Genomic DNA, 23,941 nt, shown 5'->3' with positions numbered 1-23,941 from the left:
ATTCAAACCAGGACCCACCTAGAAACGGCATGGTTTTTCAGTACATCCTTTAGAAGGTCAGCATCAGCAAAATAAATAATCCTAAGAATTGCTCTAAGGCACTTGTGTCTGACAGCAGGTCCTGCTGACGAGCTGTATACTTCATAAAGAACACCAAACAATGTTTTTATAAAGGATTTAGCCAGTTCTGGATCTTCTTTCATTAGCTGTGCTCGAGCATCATCCCTTTTTAGTTCTGCATGCCCACCTACAAAAAAGAAGACAAAGTTAGTCATGATTAATGAAAGGTATGAAACGAGTCAAAGGCATATGAGTTATCAATAAAAAAGACAATTGAAAAGCAAGACTTGAGTTTCCTTTCATATTGCAAACAATGCAATACTTTAACCACGGGAAACTACTGTAAACCGGTATCTGTGTTCCCAAAGAAAATCAAGCAATTAGGAATTGGAAAATCCAGGCAGCAAGATGGCGTCCGCGAGCTCAGACGTGTGAGCTGATCGCTCCTGGGCTCCCCCGTGCTCACACAGAATGATGTCTTGCTTGGAGAAAATATCTCGCTGTTTTGGTGTGGTGTGATGCGATATGAGAAACTACTTTGTGGACTGAAATATGAACATTGCAAACATATCAGAGTTTGGATTTTTGTTCTCTTTGGTATACTCGTGGAATACTTCCGAGACTTTAATTGCTGTTGTGGCTACTTTCAGCCCTCCTGCCTCATGAATGTGTGATAAAAGCAGTGCATCGGCGCAGGAGTGAACAGGTGTTCAAAACTACAGCAAAGATACCTGCTCTGGGCTCAAAGGATTTAATTCTTTCCCCGGAATGCCGAGTCTTGCATCGGCTGGGATATCGCAGGGGCTGCGACGACTTCAAAGAGGCTATTGGAGCATTCGGCGTGGTGTTCTCGTGACTGCAGCATTCTACGGAGGCAGATTAGGCACACGCTGCACTACTCTAGAGATGCTTTCCAAGGTTGCAAAAGCGAGAGCTCGCCCCCTAGCTGACACGAATGGCGGTGGAGCGGGGGCTGGAGCTGTGAATTCTAGAAACTCTACACACAATTCAAGGCAACAAAGGCAATTAGGGGGATAGTGCTGATGAGAAAATTCCTAAGGATAAGGACATTAGCGGTAAACGCACTATTCGCCTGTTTTTGGGTGGTAAAGAAAAGAAAAAAACTTAACTCCTCTCATCGAATCTGTAGAGGGAGCTATGAAGAGATCACAACAAGAATCCCCAGACGTGATAATTGCTCAAAATATGGGGGATGCTGATGTTGCCAGTAAGGCGCTCTACATAAACCCTCTACTGGAAACACCCACGGTTGAAGTCGTTGCAGGGGACCTCAAGTATAACGACAATGGAGGGAATATCTCTAATATTGAGGGAAAATCGGCGTGTTTAATAACCACTGCTGCAACGGCTGCAAATGCAGATTCAGATATGGATTTGCGGAATAAAAAGTCGCCTGTGAAGGAAATCGACTCTGGTGATAATTTCTATTCATTATCAGAGCACTAATTCTTCTAGTGACGATCCTGAGCTAGGATCCAAGATCTATGATGAACTACAGGGGGCTGGTGGTAGCGATTTTAGTAGTACACAGCCGGATGACATAGAAGGAGACACTTCTGATGATAGTCCTAGCACAGTGCGGAAAAAGTATGAGAGCAAACAGGGTTCTGCAGTTGTGAATAGCAGTAATAGTGACAACGCTCTACAATGGGACTACTCCCATAAATAAAAATGGCTCTGGTACTAATACAGAGGTGGTTAAAGGAAAAACTTTAGATAAATCTGAAGAGATCTCGCTAGCTGTAATTTATCAGACTATGATGACTTATAGGGTGGAAACGCAAATAGAAAGTCAGAAAGTACAAAGCTCTTGTCGCAAGCTACTGAACTCGGTTCATCGTATAGCGAAGACTTGTAAAGAATTCACAACGAGGCTCAATGAAGCAGAGACAAGGATTTCCTCCCTAGAGGACGAACTAGTTGCACAGAAGGCGCTAACCGAGACCCTGCATTCTATAAAAGACGACACTCAGTGGAAACTGGCAGATTTAGAAAATCGCTCTTGCCGTAATAATCTTAGAATTCGGCAGATTCCTGAGGGCTTGGAGGGCCAAGATCCTCACAAGTTCATCATTGAACTATTTTCCGAGGCTTTTCCTGAACTTAAGCATTGGCAAAGCACCGATTTCCTTTCTCTATTCGTTCAAATCAAGCTACAGCTAAACCTCGAGCAATTCTAATCTCTCTCAATAAGTTTCTTGCTCGGGAGGCCTTGTATGAGCTTGCGCGCCACGATAGAAAGAGAACCGGCTAGGGTGTGGAATTCTTAGTCCGACCTGGCTATTGTCATCACACGGTTGAAAAGCGCTGGCAGCTTCGTCAGCTTATATCATTTCAGGCTGAAGGGGCACAAGCTTTTTTACCTCTGAGGTTCAGGCCAAGAAGTATTTACACTCTATATAATATAGAATGATTTATTAATGTGTACGATGTTCTGGTCCTAAATATTGAGGGGAGGTTAGTATTGTGGGTGTATTCTTCTCGGAGTATACATATTTTCCAGTTGACATGTTTATTCCTAAAAAATATGCATATGTAGGCTTTAGTAAGTTGTGTGCTATTTATCAGTTGGGTTTTCTCTTGATACATTGTTGGATTTATCAGCACATATGGTGTTATAGGACTGTGGGACGGGGACACCCGAGTGGCGGGAGCTTGTCATCACTGGGACCATGAATCCGATTGCCTTCTTGATGGGATAGGGAGGGGGGTTTTAGAGGGGGTGCGGGGAGGGGGGTGGGGAGGGAGGGAGGGAGGTTACGGGGAGGGGGGTTGGGAGTGTCTGGGCAGGGTCAGGGGTTGGGTGGGGAGGTTTCTGGGGGAGGAAAAAAGAAAATGAATCCACAGTATTGTTAAGTTTGTGAAATTGAGAAATATTAAATTCTATGCGAGGGAACTAAGCAAGGGATGGTACCCATATCTATCTTATGGCTAAATTAGGGATTCGAATATGTTCGCTCAATTATGGGGGTTCAACAATTATAATAAAAGGCAAAGAGTTGCTGCAGAGCTCAGGGTGATTCAACCAGATCTTGTATGCATACAGGAAACGCACATACCTTGGGGAAAACGTAAGGTTTTATTAGAGTTGGGGTATGTACTTCTAGCCACTTCACAACAGACAACTATGAATCGTGGGGTGGCTGTGTTGGCTAAACCAACTGTACAAACTTCGGGATGTATAACTGTAGACAGCCATGGGCGGTGGGCAATTTTGGAATGCATTTCGGGGGGCTCTAAATTTACGCTACGTACAATATATGGGTCCAATTTGGATGAAGCCCCCGTTCTCGAACACCTAAATATTGAACTTGCATTATGGACCACCCCTCTTGTGTTATATGGGGACTTTAATACCAATTTGGTACGGGGCGAACTACAAGCAAGCATTCAGAGTTACAATGGCCGGAAACGTAATGTGTTTAAGGCTTTACACCATCTAATATTGGATCATGGATTAGTTGGTGTGGGGTATGCTTAAAACACTCGACCCTGGTTATATGTTTAATTCTCACCTACATGATAAATTAGTTCTAGACTATTTTATTATCTCTCCCTTATTGCTAACTGAAGCTCAAATTCAGGTCTTCCCCCGAATTACCTCCGACCATGCTCCAGTTGTCTTGGACATTCCACCCCTCTTGTGTTATATGGGGACTTTAATACCAATTTGGTACGGGGCGAACTACAAGCAAGCATTCAGAGTTACAATGGCCGGAAACGTAATGTGTTTAAGGCTTTACACCATCTAATATTGGATCATGGATTAGTTGGTGTGGGGTATGCTTAAAACACTCGACCCTGGTTATATGTTTAATTCTCACCTACATGATAAATTAGTTCTAGACTATTTTATTATCTCTCCCTTATTGCTAACTGAAGCTCAAATTCAGGTCTTCCCCCGAATTACCTCCGACCATGCTCCAGTTGTCTTGGACATTCCAGCTTTGGGTAGCAACTCAGTACCAAGGGTATTCACGTTAGATAGAAAAACTCTTTTGGATAATGGTTTTATCGAGCATATGAGTAAATGGGTTAGGGATTTTTTTCTAAATAACAGTTATTCTACAAACTGCGGGAATGTTTGGGATACCTTCAAAGCTTGTTGTAGAGGGGGAAGTGTTGAGTTTTGGATGATACAAACAGAAACAGGCCAAACGTACAATCCAGGAGTTGTATGATAAATTGAAAGTAGCAGAAGGAAACCTAATACGCGGGATTCAATCCAGAATCAATCTTACTGAGCTGCAAACTGAAGTGGCTAGATGTAAAGCTAATAATAATATGACACGGAGTAAAAAGATTGCCGTAAAATACCAGCTCTTTAAGAAAGATCGTTATGAGTATGGGGAGGCTACAGGGCGCTGTTTAGCTAAAAGGCTACGTTCCAAAGAAGCACCACAAAGAATAGAAGGTATGAAGAACGTTTCTGGTAGATTGGTACATGATCCCTAAGAGATTTTAGAAATTTTTCTTAGTTATTATCAAAAACTCTACACTGAACAAGTTGGAGAACTTGATGTGGACTTTGGGTTTTTGGATGTGCAGTTTCAGCAGCTAGCTCAGGAGGAGGTTGGAATATTAGACAGCCCTATTACAATGGATGAGTTAGAGCAAGCAATTAATTCTATGCCTCGCGGTAAAGCAGCAGGGCCAGACAAGCTTCCATCTTAACTTTATGGGATTTTTTTTTTTTCAAGACCTTAAAATTAATTTTTGGGCGGTATGCCAGGCCACTCAAACTGGTGCGGCACCAGAATCATGGGATGACGCTACAATTATTGTGTTAAAAAAGAAGGGCAAGCCATCTGATCTCCTGGGGTCTTATCGTCCAATTTCACTTAAAAACTGTGACGGGAAGATCTATGCGAAAATTCTTGTGAATAGACTGGCCAAGTTTATATCCCCCTTAGTTTTCCTTAGACAGCATGGGTTTATCCCTGGAAGGGGGACAGTGAACCACACAGCGAGAGTTATCACCATACTTGACATCACTCAAGAGGAGGCCAGAGACGTAGGAATAGTGTTGCTCGATGCCGAGAAGGCGTTCGACCGAGTCTCGTGGAATTTTCTGTGGAGAGTTCTATATATGATGGGCTTTCCTCCGGGCTACATCCAGGCTTTACATGTTTTGTATCGTTCTCCTGTGGCTCGGATCTGTTCTATGGGCCTAACATCTAAGGTAGTTCAGATCGCGAGAGGTACACGTCAGGGCTGTCCATGCTCTCCGCTCGTTTGCGCTTTACATCAATCCTTTTTCAGACATGCTTGAGCGGAGTGCTAGGGTTAGACCGTGTATGGTGGGGCAAGATCAGTTCAGAGTCTGTGCACATGCAGATGATATTGCCATCATAACATCTGACCCAGTGATGGCTCTACCCGAAATTGAATATCTTGCACATAATTTCGGCCGTATGGCCGGCTATAAGCTCAATACGTCCAAAACCCAGATTCTTTGTACTCATCAAAACATCAATAATTATCCTAGAATTGTTAAGGCGGTTATTTATCTGGGTATCAAGATACAGGTGTGTCTGAAAGAGCTGGTTGATGCCAACTGGGGGGCCATCATTGGAAACATTAAACAAGCTCTTGAGAGGTGGCAAGGTCTCCATTTGTCTTTGGTTGGGAGAGCCAATGTTCTTAAAATGAATGTCTTGTCCAAAGTGCTATACTTTTTTAGATCAGTACCTTTGGAAATATCCCAATTGCAACTACAACAATTACAATCTTTTTGCTCTAGATTCTTGTGTGCCCCAGGATAACCACGCAGGGTGGCACGATTCTACCCCGAGACAGAGGGGGGGGGGGGGGGGGGTGGTCAGCTCCTGACTTTGCAGTATATTATTATGCTTGTATTTTAGTCAACATCCGACTTTTGTTTACTGGGGAAGAAGTGGACAATCCTGCTGAAGCTCCATCAATATATCAGATGGTGCTTGGGACCCGGGCAAAAAAATGTTTCTCTTCCTAAGAATTGATGGTAGCTATTACAAGAGAAATCGTTTTAAGATCTTGGGGGCTGTCTATAAGGTTTGTAAGACAGTTCGAAAAAATCAGCAGCTTGACGAACTTTCAATATATACGCCCTTGTCAGCTGTAGGGATTCTCCCATCAATATTTCACGATTGTGGGGCAGGGAAATTTAGACTCTCTGAAATCACACAATTTTGACATTTTATGGAGGCGGGAGGGGCAGCATGTTTCCTTCTCAGACTTGGCGGGTAAGTACCAGCTCCCCAAATGTCATTTTTTAAATCTCTTCAGATACGTGATTTCTTAAACAAGCATGTAACGACCTTAAAACCACATCAGATAGTTGAGGCTTTTGATCTCAGGAAAGAATTGGGGTTCTCTATAATAAACTACAAGCTGCCAAAACTGATGACCTTGAGAAACAATCTTAAGTGGGGGAGCTCCCTTGGAATACAAGCTATGTTTTTAGAGGACTCGATTGACCTAGCAGGTAACATCTTTATGGCCACAAACTTAAAAACACAGCACTAAAAAACAATATTCAATTTATATTATACTCCTGCAAAGATGAAGAAATGGGGGAGTCAGTATGATGGGAAATGTTTTCGTTGTGATGCAGATGATGCTGATATCTTGCATGTTTTTTATTCATGCACTAATTTAGCTCTGTATATACAACATATTGAGAGGTTCTTATCAGAGGTTACGGGTGTGGTTATAAATATCTCTGCTTCTGTCATGTTATTGGGTACAGGGGAGGATTAGTGTCAAGGGACATTGATGTATAAATATAGGAATCTTATTTTTGGAGCTATGGGGGTGTCAAGGCTATGCATAGCATCTACATGGCTTCACCCAGAGGCACCTTCCTTTGAAATGTGGCGTGCTAGATTTTATAATATATTTAACCTAGAATTTAGTTTGTACTCGGTTAAAGGCTCAAGAAAGCATGCGCTGGGTATGCAAATATGGGGTCCTATGTTTGATCATTTGACTTTTTGATTTGATGTTTATGGTATGGAATGAACTAATATGTATCTATAATAGGCTCCTGAATTATGATTTATATGTATGTAATGTTTTGATAATGATATATATATATATATATATATATATATATATACACATATACACATGCACACACATACACGCAACAGTGGATTTTCAATAAATAAAAAAATAAAAATAAAAAAAGGAATTGGAAAATCCAGGAGCTCTGTACCAAACAGATTTAGATGGTTTAAAAAAATATTAGCTGCTCTGCATAGCTTGTGCGCCACTCCAAAAACACCCAATAAAAAGAAAACAGGCTTCCTATAGATGCAAGCTGAAACAACAACGCCGGGCTAACGCTAACACTTGTGAAGAAAATAGTATATGCACACCAACAATAGCAGCTTAGGTGCTTACACTTTCCTGTGTTCAAAGCACTGATTATGTTACACTTGGCGAGTGATATACTGCTCACTGGAAAACGAAGGGTGTAGTTATACCAAGATATCTGACTAAAACAAAAAAGTTACTCAGATGTAACTGAAGCTCTCCAGTACTGTTATCTTTCATAGATTTGCATGCTTGAATCAAATAGCTGGGAGTGCCACGATAGATACAGTGAGCAAGACAAAGTTAAACATAGATAGAAAAGATTGAACAGTTACAATAGTAGACTATTTAAATCAATGTAAATTACCTGAAACTCAGTCAGACCACAGTCTACACCCTTTCCCATTCAGGCCACCATAGTTAAGATTTTAAAGCACAAGTGTTAGAATACAATTAGTCTGTAGGTGTGCCTCATTCTAGGAGGGGAGTGAGCTGCATGTGAATCTATGAAACACACACACATACATATATACACATACTGCACACCTTGAGTGTAAGGAAGGAATATGCTACTTACCAGTATGCATCTGTTCTTGGCATGTAGAGCTGCAGAGTTGTACACTTAGCATAGATCGCCATCTGGTGTTGGGCCCGGATGTTTGCAGTTTGTTTTTCTTCTTGGACAGTCTTTGGAAGTCACGAGTTTGGTGACTCCTCCTTCGGTCCGTACTTCGCATGGGCTTCGGCTCCATCCTCAGATTGTTTTTCGCCAACAGGGAAATGATGGAGCTTGGTAATCACAGTGAGAAACCCATGTGTGTAGTATCTAAATAAGATGTACTGGAACGGATACAGGTAGCCGGGGAGGCGGGTGGGCGTGTACAACTCTGCAGCTCTACATGCCAAGAACAGATGCATACTGGTAAGTAGCATATTCCGTTCGAGGCATATGAGCTGCAGATTGTACACTTAGCATAGATTATATAGCAGTACCCAACCCTAGCGGCGACCACCGGTATCCGTTGCAGTGGTTTGAAATAGTGTCTTTAGTACAGCCTGGCCCACTCTAGCTTGCTGCTTGGAATGCACATCTACACAGTAATGTTTTGTGAAGGTGTGCGGTGTAGACCATGTGGCTGCTTTGCAGATGTCATCTAAGGGTATATTCCCTAGAAAGGCCATAGAAGCCCCTAACTTTCTTGTAGAATGGGCTTTAGGCGGAACAGATAATGTTCTTTTAGCCTTTTGGTAGCAAATCTGTATGCATTTTACAATCCACCTAGCTATCCCTGATTTAGAAATGGGGTTGCCTTTATGTGGTGGAGAGAAGGAAACGAACAATTGTTTAGTCTTCCTGAAGGGTTGCGTTCTTTGTATGTAGTATAGCAACGCCCTTTTCACATCAAGTGTGTGTAAGGCCCTTTCCGCAACAGATTGGGGTTGCGAAAAGAAGACAGGTAATTCCACTGATTGATTGAGATGGAAGGGGGGAATGACTTTGGGCAGAAACTTCGGATTTGTGCGAAGTATGACCTTGCTGTGATGCATTTGTATGTAGGGTTCCTGTATGGTGAACGCTTGTATTTCACCAACCCTTCTAAGGGAAGTGATAGCTACAAGGAAAGCTGTTTTCCAGGTGAGAAACTGTAGCTCACATTTGTGCATTGGTTCGAAGGGCGGACCCATTAGTCGTGTGAGAACTAAATTTAGATTCCATACAGGGGAAGGTGGTGCCCTGGGAGGAATTTCTCGTTTAAGTCCTTCCATGAAGGCTTTAATAGCGGGCACTCTGAAGAGTGATAAATGCTGTCTGTTTTGTAGATAAGCAGCGATCGCTGCTAGGTGTAGGCGTATGGATGAATATGCCAGGTTACACCTGTGAAGATGGAGGAGATAGCATATGATGTGCTGTATGGATGCATCTAGAGGGTTGATTGTATTATTACGGCAGTAAATTACAAATCTTTTCCACTTTGCGGCATAGCATGCTATAGTGGTAGGACGTCTGGCTTCCATGATGATGTTCATGCAATCAGGGGGAAGGTTAAGGTATCCGAATTCTAAGATCTCAGGAGCCAGATCGCCAGGTTGAGCTGAGCTGGGTCCGGGTGCCTGATTTCTCCATGGTTCTGGGTTAGGAGGCATGGGGATATGTGCAGTTTTTGATGTGGCACCACTGATAGTTGTAGTAGCGTGGTGTACCACGGCTGCCTGGCCCACGTGGGAGCTACCAGAATGAGTGTGAGGGAGTGCTGTTGTAGCTTCCTGACCACTAATGGAATTAGTGGGAGAGGTGGAAAGGCGTATGCAAATCTGCCTGACCAGTTCATCCATATCGCATTGCCCTTGGACAATGGGTGTGGGTATCTGGCGGCGAAGCTTGGGCATTTTTTGTTTTCGTGGGTGGCGAAGAGGTCTATCTGAGGATGCCCCCACTGTTAGAAGAATGGGTGAAGAACTTGTGGATGCAGTTCCCATTCGTGTAGTTGTTGCGTTTGTCTGCTGAGCAGATCTGCCATGGTGTTTTGTACGCCTGGAACGTGCTGTGCCAGGAGAAAGATGTTTTGGGGAATTGCCCATCTCCATATGCTCTGGGCTAAGCGGGAGAGCTGGGGAGAGTGTGTCCCCCCCTGTTTTTGTATATAATACATCGCAGTCATGTTGTCTGTGCGAATGAGGACTGCTTTGCCCGAAATCTGTTTTTGGAAAGATTTTAGGGCTAGAAAGATCGCCAAGAGCTCCAGATGGTTGATGTGGAGCGATTTTTGCTGTGGCGTCCATAGACCTTGCATGGTGAGGTGTAGGAGGTGCGCTCCCCAGCCGGAGAGCGATGCGTCCGCTGTTAGAATCACCTGAGGAACCGGGTCCAGGAACGGCCGCCCTTTGGAAAGGTTTGTGGTGTTCCACCACTGCAGAGAGTGATGTGTGCGGCCGTCCACCAACACCAGATCCGTCAGCTGACCCTGGGCCTGGTTCCACTGTTGTGCTAGGCACTCTTGAAGTGGACGCATGTGGAGTCTTGCATGGGGCACTATGAAGATGCAAGACGCCATCATTCCTATGAGCTTCATAAACACTCTTGCTGGAAGAGAGTGTTGAGGAAGGAATGTTTTGCGTAAGGCTTGAATGCTTGTGATTCTCGCTGAGTTTGGATAGGCAATACCCTTGGAGGTGTCTATAGTGGCCCCAAGATATTGCTTTGTGTGAGATGGTATGAGGTGGGACTTTTGGTAGTTCACCGTGAAGCCTAGCTGGTGGAGCAGTTGGATGGTGCTGTTTGTATGTTGCACACATTGGTGGTAGGACGCGGCTTTTATCAGCCAGTCGTCTAGGTAAGGGAAGACGTGAATATGTTGACGTCTGAGGTGTGCTGCTACTACTGCTAGGCATTTGGTAAACACCCGTGGTGCGGTGGTGACCCCGAAGGGGAGAACCGTGAATTGGTAATGTTGCCCGTCCACCACGAACCTGAGGTATTTCCTGTGAGAGGGGTGTATTGGAATGTGAAAGTATGCGTCTTTCAGATCCAAGGTTGTGAGAAAGTCTCCCTGGCAGAGGAGTGGGAGGACTTGTTGTAGGGTGACCATGTGAAAATGGTCTGAATGTATGTAGGCATTTAGAGGCCGGAGGTCGAGAATGGGTCTGAGGGTCCCGTCTTTCTTTGGTATTAAGAAATATAGGGAGTAGACCCCTAGATTTTGTTGATTGACGGGGACCTGCTCTATAGCGTGTTTTTGGAGGAGTGAGAGTACCTCTTGTTTGAGCAGTGTGGAATGTTCTTGAGACATTGGACGGTGCCTTGGTGGGATATTGGGTGGGGTAGATGTTAGTTCGAGACAGTACCCTGACCGAATGATTTGGGTCACCCATTTGTCCGATGTTATGGACTCCCATGTGTGGATAAAGTCTTGTAGTCTGCCCCCGACCGGAGTGGGATGGTCTGGGGGGAGCGGAGGGGAGTCATTGTGCGGGTGGGGTGGCAGAACGGGTGTTGTTGGTTTTGCCCCTGCCCTTATTGTTGTTGCCTCTGTAACCACCCCTTTGATTGCCCTTTGAAAAGGTATTTTGAGGAGGGGACTTGTAGGAGGTAGAGGCGTTATCGGTGGAGGAGCCTCTGCCTGTGCCACGAAAGGACGAGCGTCGAAAGGAACGTTTAGAGGCTTGTGTTTGGAGTGCCCCCATAGACTTTGCTGTGTCTGTGTCCTTTTTCATCTTTTCCAGCGCTTCGTCTACCTTTGGCCCAAAGAGAGTTTGCTGGTCAAAGGGGTGATTGAGTATGGACGCCTGGACTTCAGGCTTGAACCCTGAGATCCTGAGCCAGGCATGGCGACGAAGCAGGACACTTGTATTTATGGCTCTAGAAGCAGTGTCGGCTGCATCGAGGGCACACTTAATGGAGGTGTTTGTAATTAGTTTACCCTCCTGTATCAGGTCATGAGCCTTGCGCTTGTGTTTTTCTGGAAGGTGCTGCATAAGAGCCTCTAGTTCGTCATAGTGTGCTCTGTCATATCGCGCGAGCAGTGCTTGTGTGTTTGCAATGCGCCATATGTTTGCAGCTTGGGAGGCGGTGCGTTTACCAGACGCGTCCAGAAGTTTAGATTCCTTGTCTGGCGGTGGGGCTTCTCCTGAGGATTGGGAGTTAGCCCGCTTTCTAGCTGTGGAGACAACTAGGGAATCTAGGGGAGCAGGGCCCTTAATGTATGCAGGGTCTGTGGGTGCTGCTTTGTACTTCTTCTCTATTCTAGGGTTCAGTACTCTGGCCCTGACAGGGTCTTTGAACACCTCTGTAGCGTGCTTGGTGACACCCTTAAGCATGGGTAAAATAGAAGTGGATTTGTCTTGTATGTCAAATGTGTCCAGTAGGAAGTCTTCTTCCACTGGTTCACTGTGCATGTCCACCCCATGGTAGTGTGCTGCTCTCTGCACTAAATGATGAAACCCTAAGGAGTCCTCTGGAGGAGACGGCCTGGATGGGTATAGGTCGTCCTGAGGTATATCTGGTATATCAGGGTTATTGTAATCCTCCCATGGGTCCGGGGTCCCTGGTGGAGTGGGATCCATTGGGACGTCCGCCGGGTAATTGTCCGGGTCCCCATCATCCGGATCTGGGGATGGGGCCGGATCGTAGTGAGGTGGAGGTGGCGGAGACCTGGGAGGGGGAGGGGGTGGAGGTGGTGGAGGAGGTAGGGGAGGCGGTAGTGGGGAGGGCACTCTGAGGGGAGAAGTAGCAGAGTCCTTCCTTTTGGGTGGTGGAGGAGGAGCCGGAGTATCAAGGCGTCTTTTCTTGATAATTAAAGTCAATAGTCCAGTCTTTGGATCTTTGGACAGAGTCTTTTGTAGAGGGTTTGGTGTAAACAGAGCCAGTGGCGTCGAATCGTCCGTCGGCACCGGTGATTTCGGAGCCGAGGACTTCGATGGTTTGTGTGCGCCATGCTTTTTTGGGGCCTCCTGTTTTTTCGGCGTCGAAGGAGTTTTCGGCGTCGGAGCGTCGGTGCCGACAGATTTATGTTTGTGTTTGGTCGGCACCGAGAGTCCAGGCTTCGGCACCGGTGGCTTCGGAGTCAAGCTGGATATTGCTTTCTTCGGTGCCGGATGCTGTTTTTCGGCACCGGGCGTCGGCTGGCTCGATCCCGAGCTGCCGTGAGACTTTGGATGCTTCGACACCGAGCCCGAAGGTGGGGTGATCGAAGCTTTGGTCTTGGTTTTGCCCAGGCCGGCAGGCGAGGGAGTAACCTGAGTCTCTTTGGTTTTGGGCGCGGGGGTGGGAGGGGGCACAGTACTCACGGCCCGCTGCGCCGGTGTGATGTCCTCCACGTCGGAGTCATCGGCTTCGGAAGCGCTGACGACGTCTTCTTCCTGCTCGGTGTGTGTTTGCCCCGAAGCTTCGGCGCCGTCTCCGAAGATGTCCGGTGGAGCTGCAGACGATGAGTGCGCCATGGTGCGTCGAGCTTTTCGATCCCGGATGGTTTTCTTCGATCGAAAAGACTTACAGGCGGGGCAGTCTCTGGCCTCGTGTTCTGGAGAGAGGCAAAGATTACACACCTGATGTGGGGAAATTTAGACCCACATTTTGGGCACTTTTTGAACGGAGTCCTTTCCATCAGCCGGGACCGGAGTCGAGGAGGGCCCGAAGGCCGGTGCCGATGTACGGGATGGAGAAAAGTGCCGCTTCGAGAGATGAAGATGATGATGAAGAAACTCGAAGATACGAGGATTTTCCGTCGAGGCTGGAACCGTAGAAGTTCGAAGCCGGAGCACGAAGTATCACATCCGAGCCCGATGGCGGAAAAAAACAATCTGAGGATGGAGCCGAAGCCCATGCGCAGTACGGACCGAAGGAGGAGTCACCAAACTCGTGACTTCCAAAGACTGTCCAAGAAGAAAAACAAACTGCAAACATCCGGGCCCAACACCAGATGGCGATCTATGCTAAGTGTACAATCTGCAGCTCATATGCCTCGAACACAGGCTTTTTGCAGGTTTACCCCGAATGTTTGACCCAATTTTGAAAGGAAGGTACTGGTTTTACGGCTCAGAAATGCCATGGACCCTGCTAAACGGGACTCCATGCATGTGCTCTGACCCTTAAAATGGTGCATGTTTTATTGGCTTGTCTCCAGTTGGCATAGTCTAACTTACTTGTAAGTCCCTAGTATATGGCACCAGGGCTACCAAGGGCCTGTACGTGTGTGCCCCCTAGGGACCGCAGCACTTGTTGTGCCACCCTGAGTGAGACATGGTAAAACATGGCTTCCAGTCTGCCAAGAAGGGCAGTTTAAACCTGCTAACTTGACTTTTCCATTTAAGGTAACGGCAAGGCCCAAACCTCCCTTTTTAATATATGTAAGTCACCCCTGTGGCAGGTTGAAGGAGCCCAAAGTCAGGGTGAGGTATATTAAAAAAGGGGCCTTTGTATTTGTACTTGTTCCAGCTGTAAAAACCTTTAAATTCTTGGTTTTATTGTGGAAAGGCTAGTAGCCATGCTGGCTCCCCAGTCCTAATAACTTATGAATGGGACTGCAACAGTTGGTATTGCTTGGTTGCTTGGTATCTAAACAAATAAGACAATTAAATACGCTTTGTTGATTAAATCTAATTTAATGTCATTGGTGGGCAAAGTCCACCTTTAGAAGTTGCCACTTTAGTTGCCCATGGTTTACAGTGCCAGTTTACTGATGTACAAGGGCTTGTCCTTCAGACAGCCTTCGGCCCTACTGGGGCGATATACTAACGACTCCCATGAACGGACACAATGAACAAGTTACTTACCTTCGGTAACGCTTTTTCTGGTGGATACAGTATCTGCCTGTGGATTCCTCACCTTGTGAATATCCCCTGCACCAGCATTCCACGGAACTTTTCTTTCCCAGCACTCCACATCGACGTGGGCGACGTCACAATGCATCGGCTCCGCACGCGACTCCGTACGACGTCATCGGAGCCATAAGAAGCCCACGTCGGCGTGATGACGTCAGTTCTACCCATTTTTTCCGTGCCTTCGAGGCGAACAGGTGAACCAACGACAACTCCAAGTATACACAGTATACAGAATACCAATACATATACATAGCATACAAAGCAAAGGAATGCTAAACAAACAAGCATTTCCTACAAATGTACAAGAAAGTATCAAAACATTCCAACAAGACCTCCTTCACGGTATACAAAGGTGAACAACGGGGAGGCGGGTGGGTCAGTGAGGAATCCACAGAGAGATACTGTATCCACCAGAAAAAGTGTTACCGAAGGTAAGTAACTTGTTCTTCTGATGGATACATCTGCCAGTGGATTCCTCACCTTGTGAATAGATTCCCACAGCAGTCCCCACTCCCGGAGGAGGGTGTCCACCTTCCTATACCAGAAAGTCTTGCAACACAGAGCGCGCAAAGTGGCCCTCCCTCCTCATCTCTGAGTCCAAGCAATAATGCTTTGCGAAAGTATGGAGGGAGGCCCAAGTCGCGGCTTTACAAATATCTGCCACAGGAACACCCCGGCCAGAGCAGATGTTGAAGACTTAGCTCTAGTAGAGTGAGCACGAATACCCTCAGGAGGAGTCTTACCAGCCAGGGCGTAGCAGATCTTGATGGCAAGGATGATCCATCGTGATAAGGTGCGCTTGTGCACCGCTCTACCCTTCGAATGACCCACGTAGCCAATGAAGAGTTGATCATCAAGACGAAAGTCTTTAGTCCTGTCCAGATAGAAACTCATAGCCCTCTTCGGGTCAAGGCGATGGAGTCTTTCCTCCTCTTTAGAAGGATGAGGGGGAGGGTAGAAAACAGGGAGGGTAATAGACTGGCCCAAATGGAAAGGAGTAACAACTTTTGGCAGGAAGGCAGCCCTGGTCCTAAGAACCATCCTTTCAGCATGTAAAGTAAGAAAAGGGGGTTTGGAACTAAGAGCTTGAAGCTCACTTACCCTCCTTGCCGAGGTTATGGCTACAAGAAAAACCACCTTAAAAGACAACAGCCTCAACGGACAGCTATGCAGAGGCTCAAAAGGGGACCCCATAAGAAAGGTTAAAACAAGATTAAGGTCCCACTGAGGCATTACAAAAGGAGAAGGAGGAAACATGTTTGTAAGGCCCTTGATAAACCTCAGAACAACCGGAGACTTAAATAGCGACGGTTGATCTGGAAGGCATAGAAAGGCGGATAAGGCCGAAAGATAACCCTTGACCGTGGCCACAGCACAGCCCTGCTGAGCCAAGGAAAGAGCAAACTGGAGCACCTCAGAAAGATGGGCCTTTAAAGGGTCAATGGATCTCTCTCCACACCATTTAACAAATTTAGACCACCTGTAGGAGTAAATGGACTTGGTGGAGTGTCGCCTGGCCGATAAAATAACGTCCACCACATCAGGTGGGAGAGAGAAAGAACTCAGGTTGCCCCGTTCAATCTCCAGGCATGAAGGTGTAAGCTCTGGAGGTGGGGGTGTAGAACCTGCCCCTCCGACTGCGAGAGGAGGTCTGCCCTCAGAGGGAGACGGAGCGGAGGGCACCACGAGAGGTGGACAAGATCTGTGTACCACACCCTTCTTGGCCAATCCGGGGCGATCAATATGACTTGGGCCCGGTCTTGGCGAATCTTCCTCAGAACCCGAGGAATTAAGGGTATGGGAGGAAACGCGTAAAGGAGTCGTGAACCCCAACTCAACTGAAACGCGTCCCCCAACGCCCCCTGCATCGGAAACTGGAGACTGCAGAATGACGGGCAGTGCGCGTTCTCGTGAGTGGCGAACAGGTCCACCCGAGGTGTCCCCCACGTCCGAAAGACGTGATGAACCACCTCCGGATGGAGCCTCCACTCGTGGTCGGCGGAGAACTGCCGACTGAGACTGTCCGCACGCACGTTCAACACCCCGGCCAGAAAATTTGCCCTCAGACAAATCCGATGGTCCTGAACCCAGGACCATAGACGTAAGGCCTCTCTGCATAGACAAAGAGACCCCACTCCTCCCTGCTTGTTGACATACCACATCGCGGTCGTGTTGTCTGTTAGGACTTGAATCGACCGACCGCGAAGGGAAGGGAGGAAGGCCTTGAGCGCCAAACGAATCGCCCGCAATTCCAGAAGGTTGATGTGAAGCAGCCTCTCCTCTGGAGACCAAAGTCCTTTGATCTCCAGATCCCCCAGATGCACACACCACCCTAAAGTGGAGGCATCCTTTATCACTGTGGCCACCGATGGAGACAGATGGAAGGGCTTTCCTTGCGACAGATTGCCCTCCACGCTCCACCAAGATAGATCCGCTGCAGCTTCTCCAGAGATCTTGATCGACTCCCTGAGATCCCCGTTGTGCTGTTACCACTGCTTGCGGAGGCACCACTGGAGCGCCCTCATGTGCCAGCGTGCATGGTTGACCAGCAGAATGCAGGAAGCGAACAGACCGAGCAGGCGAAGGACCTTCAGAACCGGAACAACCGCTCCACTGTGGAACAAAGGGACCATCTCCTGAATGTCGAGAATCCTTTGAGGAGGAGGGAATGCTCGACACACAGTAGTGTCCAGTACCGCCCCTATTAACAGGTTGCGTTGAGAGGGCACCAGGTGAGATTTGGGCACATTGATCGAAAAACCCAAGTCGAATAACAGCGGAGATGTTACCTGCAGATGACGCTGCACTATCTCTGGGGACTCTGCCTTCAGAAGCCAGTCGTCCAGGTAAGGGAAAACCGGGATCCCCGACCTCCTGAGATGAGCAGCCACCACTGCCATCACCTTTGTGAAGACTCGAGGTGCGGTAGTAAGACCAAACGGAAGGACCGCAAACTGGTAGTGTTGCGACCCAACTGTAAAACGGAGATACTTCCTGTGAGACTTCAGGATTGGGACATGGAAGTACGCGTCCTGCAAGTCGAGCGACACCATCCAGTCTCCTTGCTGCAACGCTTGAAGAACCTGCGCAAGGGTCAGCATCTTGAATTTCTCCTGTCTCAGGTAAAAATTCAAGATTCTGACGTCCAGAATCGGACGCAATCTGCCGTCCTTTTTGGGAATCAGAAAATACCGGGAGTAGCATCCCTGACCCCTTTCCTGCTCCGGAACCACCTCTATTGCACCCTTCTGAAGCAAGGCTAGAACTTCTTTCTGCAGGAGAAGCAGATGGTCTTCCGAGCAATAACCTTGGCAAGGAGGGTAAGGGGGAGGAAACTCCCGAAAGGGAAGGGCGTACCCAGTCTCTACAAGGTTCAAAACCCAAAGGTCGGTTGTAACAGATTTCCAACCCCGTAGAAAGTAGGACACCCGCCCCCCCACAGGTCTTACATGATCCAGGATGGGGGATCTAGGGCTGCTTCCCTGAAGCCTCATTTGGAGCAGAGGAGGAGGAGGAAGAAGAGGGGTTGCGACCAGAACCTCTCCGACCCCTTTGCTTCCCTCTATAGGACCTATAGAGGGGATTCTGCTGCTGTTGTTGCTGCTGCTGTTGTGGCTCTCGGAAGGAGCGAAAGGATGATCTTCCGAATCCCCTAGACTTTCGAAAAGCTGTACCCCTAGCAGGAGCCTGCAGACCCAAGGACTTTGCCGTCAATCTGCGGTCCTTAAATCGTTGAAGGGCAGAGTCTGCTTTCTCCCCAAACAGTTTCTGACCGTCGAATGGCAGATCAACCAACGTGGCCTGAACATCTGCTGAGAATCCAGAGGAACGGAGCCAAGCCTGCCTCCTTGCGGCTATAGACGACCCCATAATTCTCGCCACCGAGTCCCCCGTATCCAGCCCAGACTGGATCACCTGCCTGGCAGCCGCCTGAGTGTCCGCAACAACTTCCAAAAAGGACGACTTATCCCCCTCAGGCAACTTAGGGGCCAAAGATTTGATAGAGTCCATCAAGGCATGAACATAACGCCCCAGCAAGCATGTGGCATTAGACAATTTCAGCGCCATACTTCCTGAGGAGACGGTCTTCTTGGCCGCCTGATCAACTTTCTTTGATTCCCTATCAGCCGGAGACTGAGGGAAAGCACCCGAAGCATGTTTAGAACATGAAGCCTGCACAACTAGGCTTTCCGGAGACGGATGCGTAGACAAAAAATCCGGATCTCCTGGTGCAACTCTGTACCTTCTTGCCACCTGTCTGCAAACCGCCGGAGCTGAAAGAGGTTTCCTCCACACCTCCAACACTGGTTCCAAGATGGCCTCATTGAAAGGCAACAAAGGCTCTGAAGCCGACGTCGGAGAGTGCAACACCTCCGTAAGCAGGTTAGACTTGTACTCCACAGAGGGTAGCTGCAGATCTAACAACTCCGCGGCCTTCTTAATCACCACATGGTAGGGTGCCAATTCCTGTGGAGGTGAAGACCTTGCAGAAGTATGCTCCCCCTCTGGGGTGGTATCCAAACCACTTGCTTCCTCTATTCCTCCAAACTCATCCGAAGAAGAGTCGACTTCACTTTCTTCCACCTCTGCTCGATATCTCCCTTCCTCCAATACCCTTTGGGCCTCCAGTCTCGACCGGATCCGGGGAGCCGGCGTCGTCGACGTCGGTGGAGCCAGAGGTACCGGAGTCGGAGGCGCCATAGGTGGAGTCGGCGGCGCCGGACGCGGCGCCGATGGAGTCAGTCGCGGCGTCGAGGAAGGCTCCGAAGACTGACGCTCCATCCGAGGTCGAGTCGGATCCCCAGCCGGCGCCGGAAACTGTCAAGAAGGCGCCATCGGCATAAAGGGCAGAAAGGGGGCCTGAGCGTAATGCTGCGGCACCCCTAGCGTAAACGCCATCGGACCCACGGGACCAGTTGGTGCTCCGGATGGGAAGGCCGCCCTATTAAAAATGCCATACATGGCATTCAGAAAGCTTGAGGAATCTGTAGCTGGAGCCGGGAATTGGGGATAAGGGACCTTCCCTGTATCCCCTTGTGGAGTCACCGGCGTCGGCTCCGCAGAATAATCCCCCGGAGCCACAGAGTCATCCGGCACCGGAGCAGCCTCCTCCTGTTCTTGTTCATCCAAAGGAACATCAGACTCCACTTGACCAGACGTCGACGGGGCGAAGCCGACCTCGACTTCCTGGACTTCGAGGACCGACGCCGAGAAGAATGTTTCCTCTTGTTGCGGTGTTTCTTTGACTTAGACGACCTCGAAGTCGATGACTCCCGCCTCGACTTCTCCTTTTTTCTCCCTCTCTTCTCTTCTCCTCACCGATCTTCTTCATGAAGAGCTTAGTCTTCCTCTCCTTCAGCGATTTAGGATTCATGCTCCTACAGCACCCGCATTCTTCCGTATCGTGGTCTGAAGAAAGACACCATAAGCAGTCCTGATGCGGATCAGTCATGGACATCAGGCCTCCGCATTCCCTACAGGGCTTAAAGCCCGACTTCCTCGTCGAAGACATACTGAATTTTACACAGTAACACAGCTAAACTACAAAGTAGCTAGAGAGCACTGGAAAAAACCCGTTGCGCGTCGACGGCGCGGAAAAAAGGGAACTGACGTCATCACGCCGACGTGGGCTTCTTATGGCTCCGATGACGTCGTACGGAGCCGATGCATTGTGACGTCGCCCTCGTCGACGTGGAGTGCTGGGAAAGAAAAGTTCCGTGGAATGCTGGCGCAGGGGATATTCACAAGGTGAGGAATCCACTGGCAGATGTATCCATCAGAAAGGGGCCAGCATGGAAGAGGTGTTACCTCCCTCCTGCAGGAAGCTACATGGGTGTTAGGCAAAAGGCAAGCTTCAAAGCAGAAGCTGCCTTTGAAGGGCAAATGGGTAACACTTGGTAGAGGGGCTGCTCTATTGTTTAGGCAGACAGGCTGGCACTGAGGACAAAAGAGAAGCTAGTTGCGAGGGGGTGTAGCCCCTTAGTAGCCACACCTCTGGGAGTAGGCTAAGGAGCTCTGAGTGTCGAGAGAGGGGACCCGCCATCTTGGGAGTGGGCAGAATGATGCATCCTGGGAAAGCCAGATGCGGCACTTCCCAGGAATTGGTCATCAGCGGACAAAGAATGGGGGTAAGGGGTACAGGGGGAGCGTAGCCAACATGGTGGCCCTACAGACACTCTTTAAATGAGATTGTACATTTATACCCACAATTGGCACATCTCTGGCCACAGGTAAGCCCCATGTAAAAGGTACCATGGGTACCAGGGGCACAATGACCAGGGAAGGTCCGTAAAGGCTGCAGCACCTATTGAGCCACCCTTAGAGGTCCTGTACCTTAGCACCAACACCCTGCCATTGCAGGCTGCGTGTTTTGGTGCAGAGAGAAGTGAAGAGTCTACATAGAACACATCCCTGTGTGCCATACCTGCAACCCACTGCTGGAGGCCTAGGTAAGTCACCCCTCCAGCAGGGTGCACTAACCCTCAGGTGAGGGTACAGTGGCATGAGCACTATAATTCTTAAACATAGTAAGTGTAGTTAAGCCATAAAGAGTACATGGTCTGGGTGTTCGTCATTACGAACGCCAAAGCTCCAAAATGGCTCTAGTAAAATTTGGGATGTTTGGTACCAAACTTCTCAGCACATGAAACCCACACTGATGCCAGTGTGTGATTTAATGTAAAATGCACTCAGGAGGCATCTTAGAAATGCCCCCTGAAAAATGACCAACTCTGGTGTGGTTCCAGAATGGCTGTCCGCCATTTGCCACCACGAGACAGGTTGCTGGACCCCTGGATAGAGAGCCTCTGCTCTCTGGGTTCAGAATCAAAGCCCATCCTAAGGAGAGGTGTCATGCTTCTTCCCCCAGAATGGGCTGGGTCCACAGAGGAGAAGCTTCAAAGGCCTGCTGCCTTTGTAAGCGGTCCTTGCTTTTGGCTGTCCCCAGCAACTAGCCCGCACTGGTTCTGCCCCCCACTTTTGGCAGGAGAATAAGCGGGAAAACCAAGCTATAAGGAGAAGTCTGCCCACCTTTGCCAAGCCCATCCCTCAGATGAGAGAGGCAAGGTGAAGCACACCTCAGTCCCCTCCATCTTAAAGATTAGGCGTCCCAGCCAATTAGGGAGAGCCTCATACCTACTCCCACTGGAGGATGGCATAATAGGGGGTGTATCCACCCCAAGGAAGGGACCCATTGGTCCCGACCTGCACACCCCTTTAAAGCCCCTAAATTTAGTATTTAGGGGAAACCCAGAACCTTGCCCCTCAGATTCGAGGAAGAAAGAGGGACCTAAGAGCCATGCTGCCATAGGAAGAGGACACCTACTGCTTTGGCCCAAGCCCTACCAGCCAGTCTTGACTTTAACCTGCCTACAACAAGAACCCCGGTGAGTCCAGCAGCCAGCAACGCCCAGAGCCGGGAGGAACAGCCCTGCACTCATCTAACAGACTGTCTCCTGTGAGCACCGGATTTGCTCAAGCCAATACTCACCCACAGAATCCAGATCCAGGCGGCACCACAGTTCTGCACTATTCTGCACCCGATGCCCACAGCCCAAGTTCAACACCACAAGGTCTCCCCAGCTATCCTGACCTGGGATCTCGTGATCCCCGACCTCCCTGTAGCCTCAACCTGAAGGGTGCCTCCGACCGCAGCTGGTAATTGGACATGTCGCCAAAAGATACCCCTGCACCAGACGCCTCACGGCCTTTGATGGCCCAACCAAGGGTATCCAAGCATCCCCCAAGAACCTAACTTACCTCACAAGCTAGTGGTCGCCTTCAAGAAGTCTCCTTGGATGAGCCTGTAGCAACTTTGCAGAGACGAAGGTCTCCATTGGAAACATCAGGGTCCCAGACGTCTGTCAAGCACACACCACACATACACCTCCGTTTAGATCTACCCTAACACTGGACAACTTGTCACTTGGTTTGCACCCTGCGTCTCCAGTCTGCAACTGGGACAGCCCTCCCTGGGGGGTGGGAGGGGAAGCTACACTGGCCACATTTGGATTTGTTCTACCCTGAAGTGGTGCACCTGCATTACCCTGAGGTGCCCCAGGGCGTGCCCTGTCCAGCAGGTTAGAGGCCGAAGGTCCTCGATGTGACTGTTGCATGTCTGCTGTGTTTATTGCCCCTCAGTCATCCTCCCGAACTCGCCTGGGCTCAATCATAATGATGGGGAAGCCCAGGACCACAAAATCATTGAACACTGGCAATGGGGAGGCAACGACATCCACTGCGCCTGCTGACAGGACCTTTGACAGACTCCACCACCTTGAAGCGACTCTACAGGCGCACTCCAATCAGTCTGACAAGGTGCGCCAGGCCATCATGGACACTAAAATCTCCCTGGAGGCTTGCATGGATACTGACTCCCTCGATGTGAATTTGTTAAGTAACTGATCAGTGCAAGCTAGCAAACAGAGTGGAGGAGGATGAGTCCACAGTGAGACCGACAGTCCTAGATCTCCAGGAGCAGCTGAAACACATTGGAGAGGAGGAGGCTAACCGATATCATAATGACTGACAAAGACTGTTCTTCTCCATTGAGCAGGCACACCAGCAGCTGGGTCGGCCTCCTCCTCAGGGACGCCCCGCCGTGTACCATAATCGCTCGTCTGGTCAATTATCAAGACCGGGACCGGCTGATACAGCTGTTCCGCACCAGGGATCCCATGCAATATGAGAATGTAATGATCACGGTATATCCTGACTTTACAATGGAGGCACGGCCGGAGCTCTTACTTCAAAGTAAAGCAGTGTCTCCATGAGCTGAACTTAAATATGCGCTCTTCTTTCCAGCGCAACTCAGAGTAGTTGATGGCAAAATGGTGCATATATTGCACTCACCAGATGTATGGACTTCGCTCTATGCTCAGGAGCAGGCAGGAACTTCAATAGTCGATTCGAGGGCTGACGACTGGCTGATACCTAGATCTCGACGGCACAAACAACGATCCCTCAAGGCGAAGCCCACCAAGGACCAAGTGGCGGTGGAACAGGCGCAAGCGGTAATGGCGGCCTCTCTCTACAGCCAGAACCCCTTCGCCCCACTGCTACAAGCACACATCAGAGTCGGGATCAGACTTGGGTGGCTCGCTCTCCTCCGTTGCTGAGGCACATCTCAGTCTGGGGTCACCTCACGATCAGTGGATGAGATGCAAGGTAAATCCTTCTGCTGCGGGCTAGATGATCCGGAAGGGTTGGTTTCCTTTGGGTCCAAACAACCCCCTGAAGGTAAGTC

The 23,941-nt window shown here is 48.7% G+C and overlaps 1 protein-coding gene across 15 annotated transcripts in view; it reads right to left on the bottom strand.

The window, feature by feature from the left end:
- The window catches only part of TRIP12 (thyroid hormone receptor interactor 12), a 1,120,962-nt gene that overhangs the window by 628,004 nt on the left and 469,017 nt on the right, over nucleotides 1-23,941 (bottom strand). For all 15 annotated transcript variants that reach the window (XM_085634980.1, XM_085634991.1, XM_085634979.1 and 12 more), the window contains one exon: nucleotides 19-247. In XM_085634980.1, coding sequence (XP_085491106.1) covers nucleotides 19-247 — 229 coding nt within the window. The remainder of the gene's footprint in view (nucleotides 1-18; nucleotides 248-23,941) is intronic.

Source organism: Triturus cristatus, chromosome 11 (assembly GCF_964204655.1).
Source record: "Triturus cristatus chromosome 11, aTriCri1.1, whole genome shotgun sequence".
NCBI classification, from domain to species: Eukaryota; Metazoa; Chordata; class Amphibia; order Caudata; family Salamandridae; genus Triturus; species Triturus cristatus.
The sequence above is the reverse complement of the archived record's forward strand: the minus strand, read 5'-3'. Positions and strand labels throughout refer to the sequence as shown.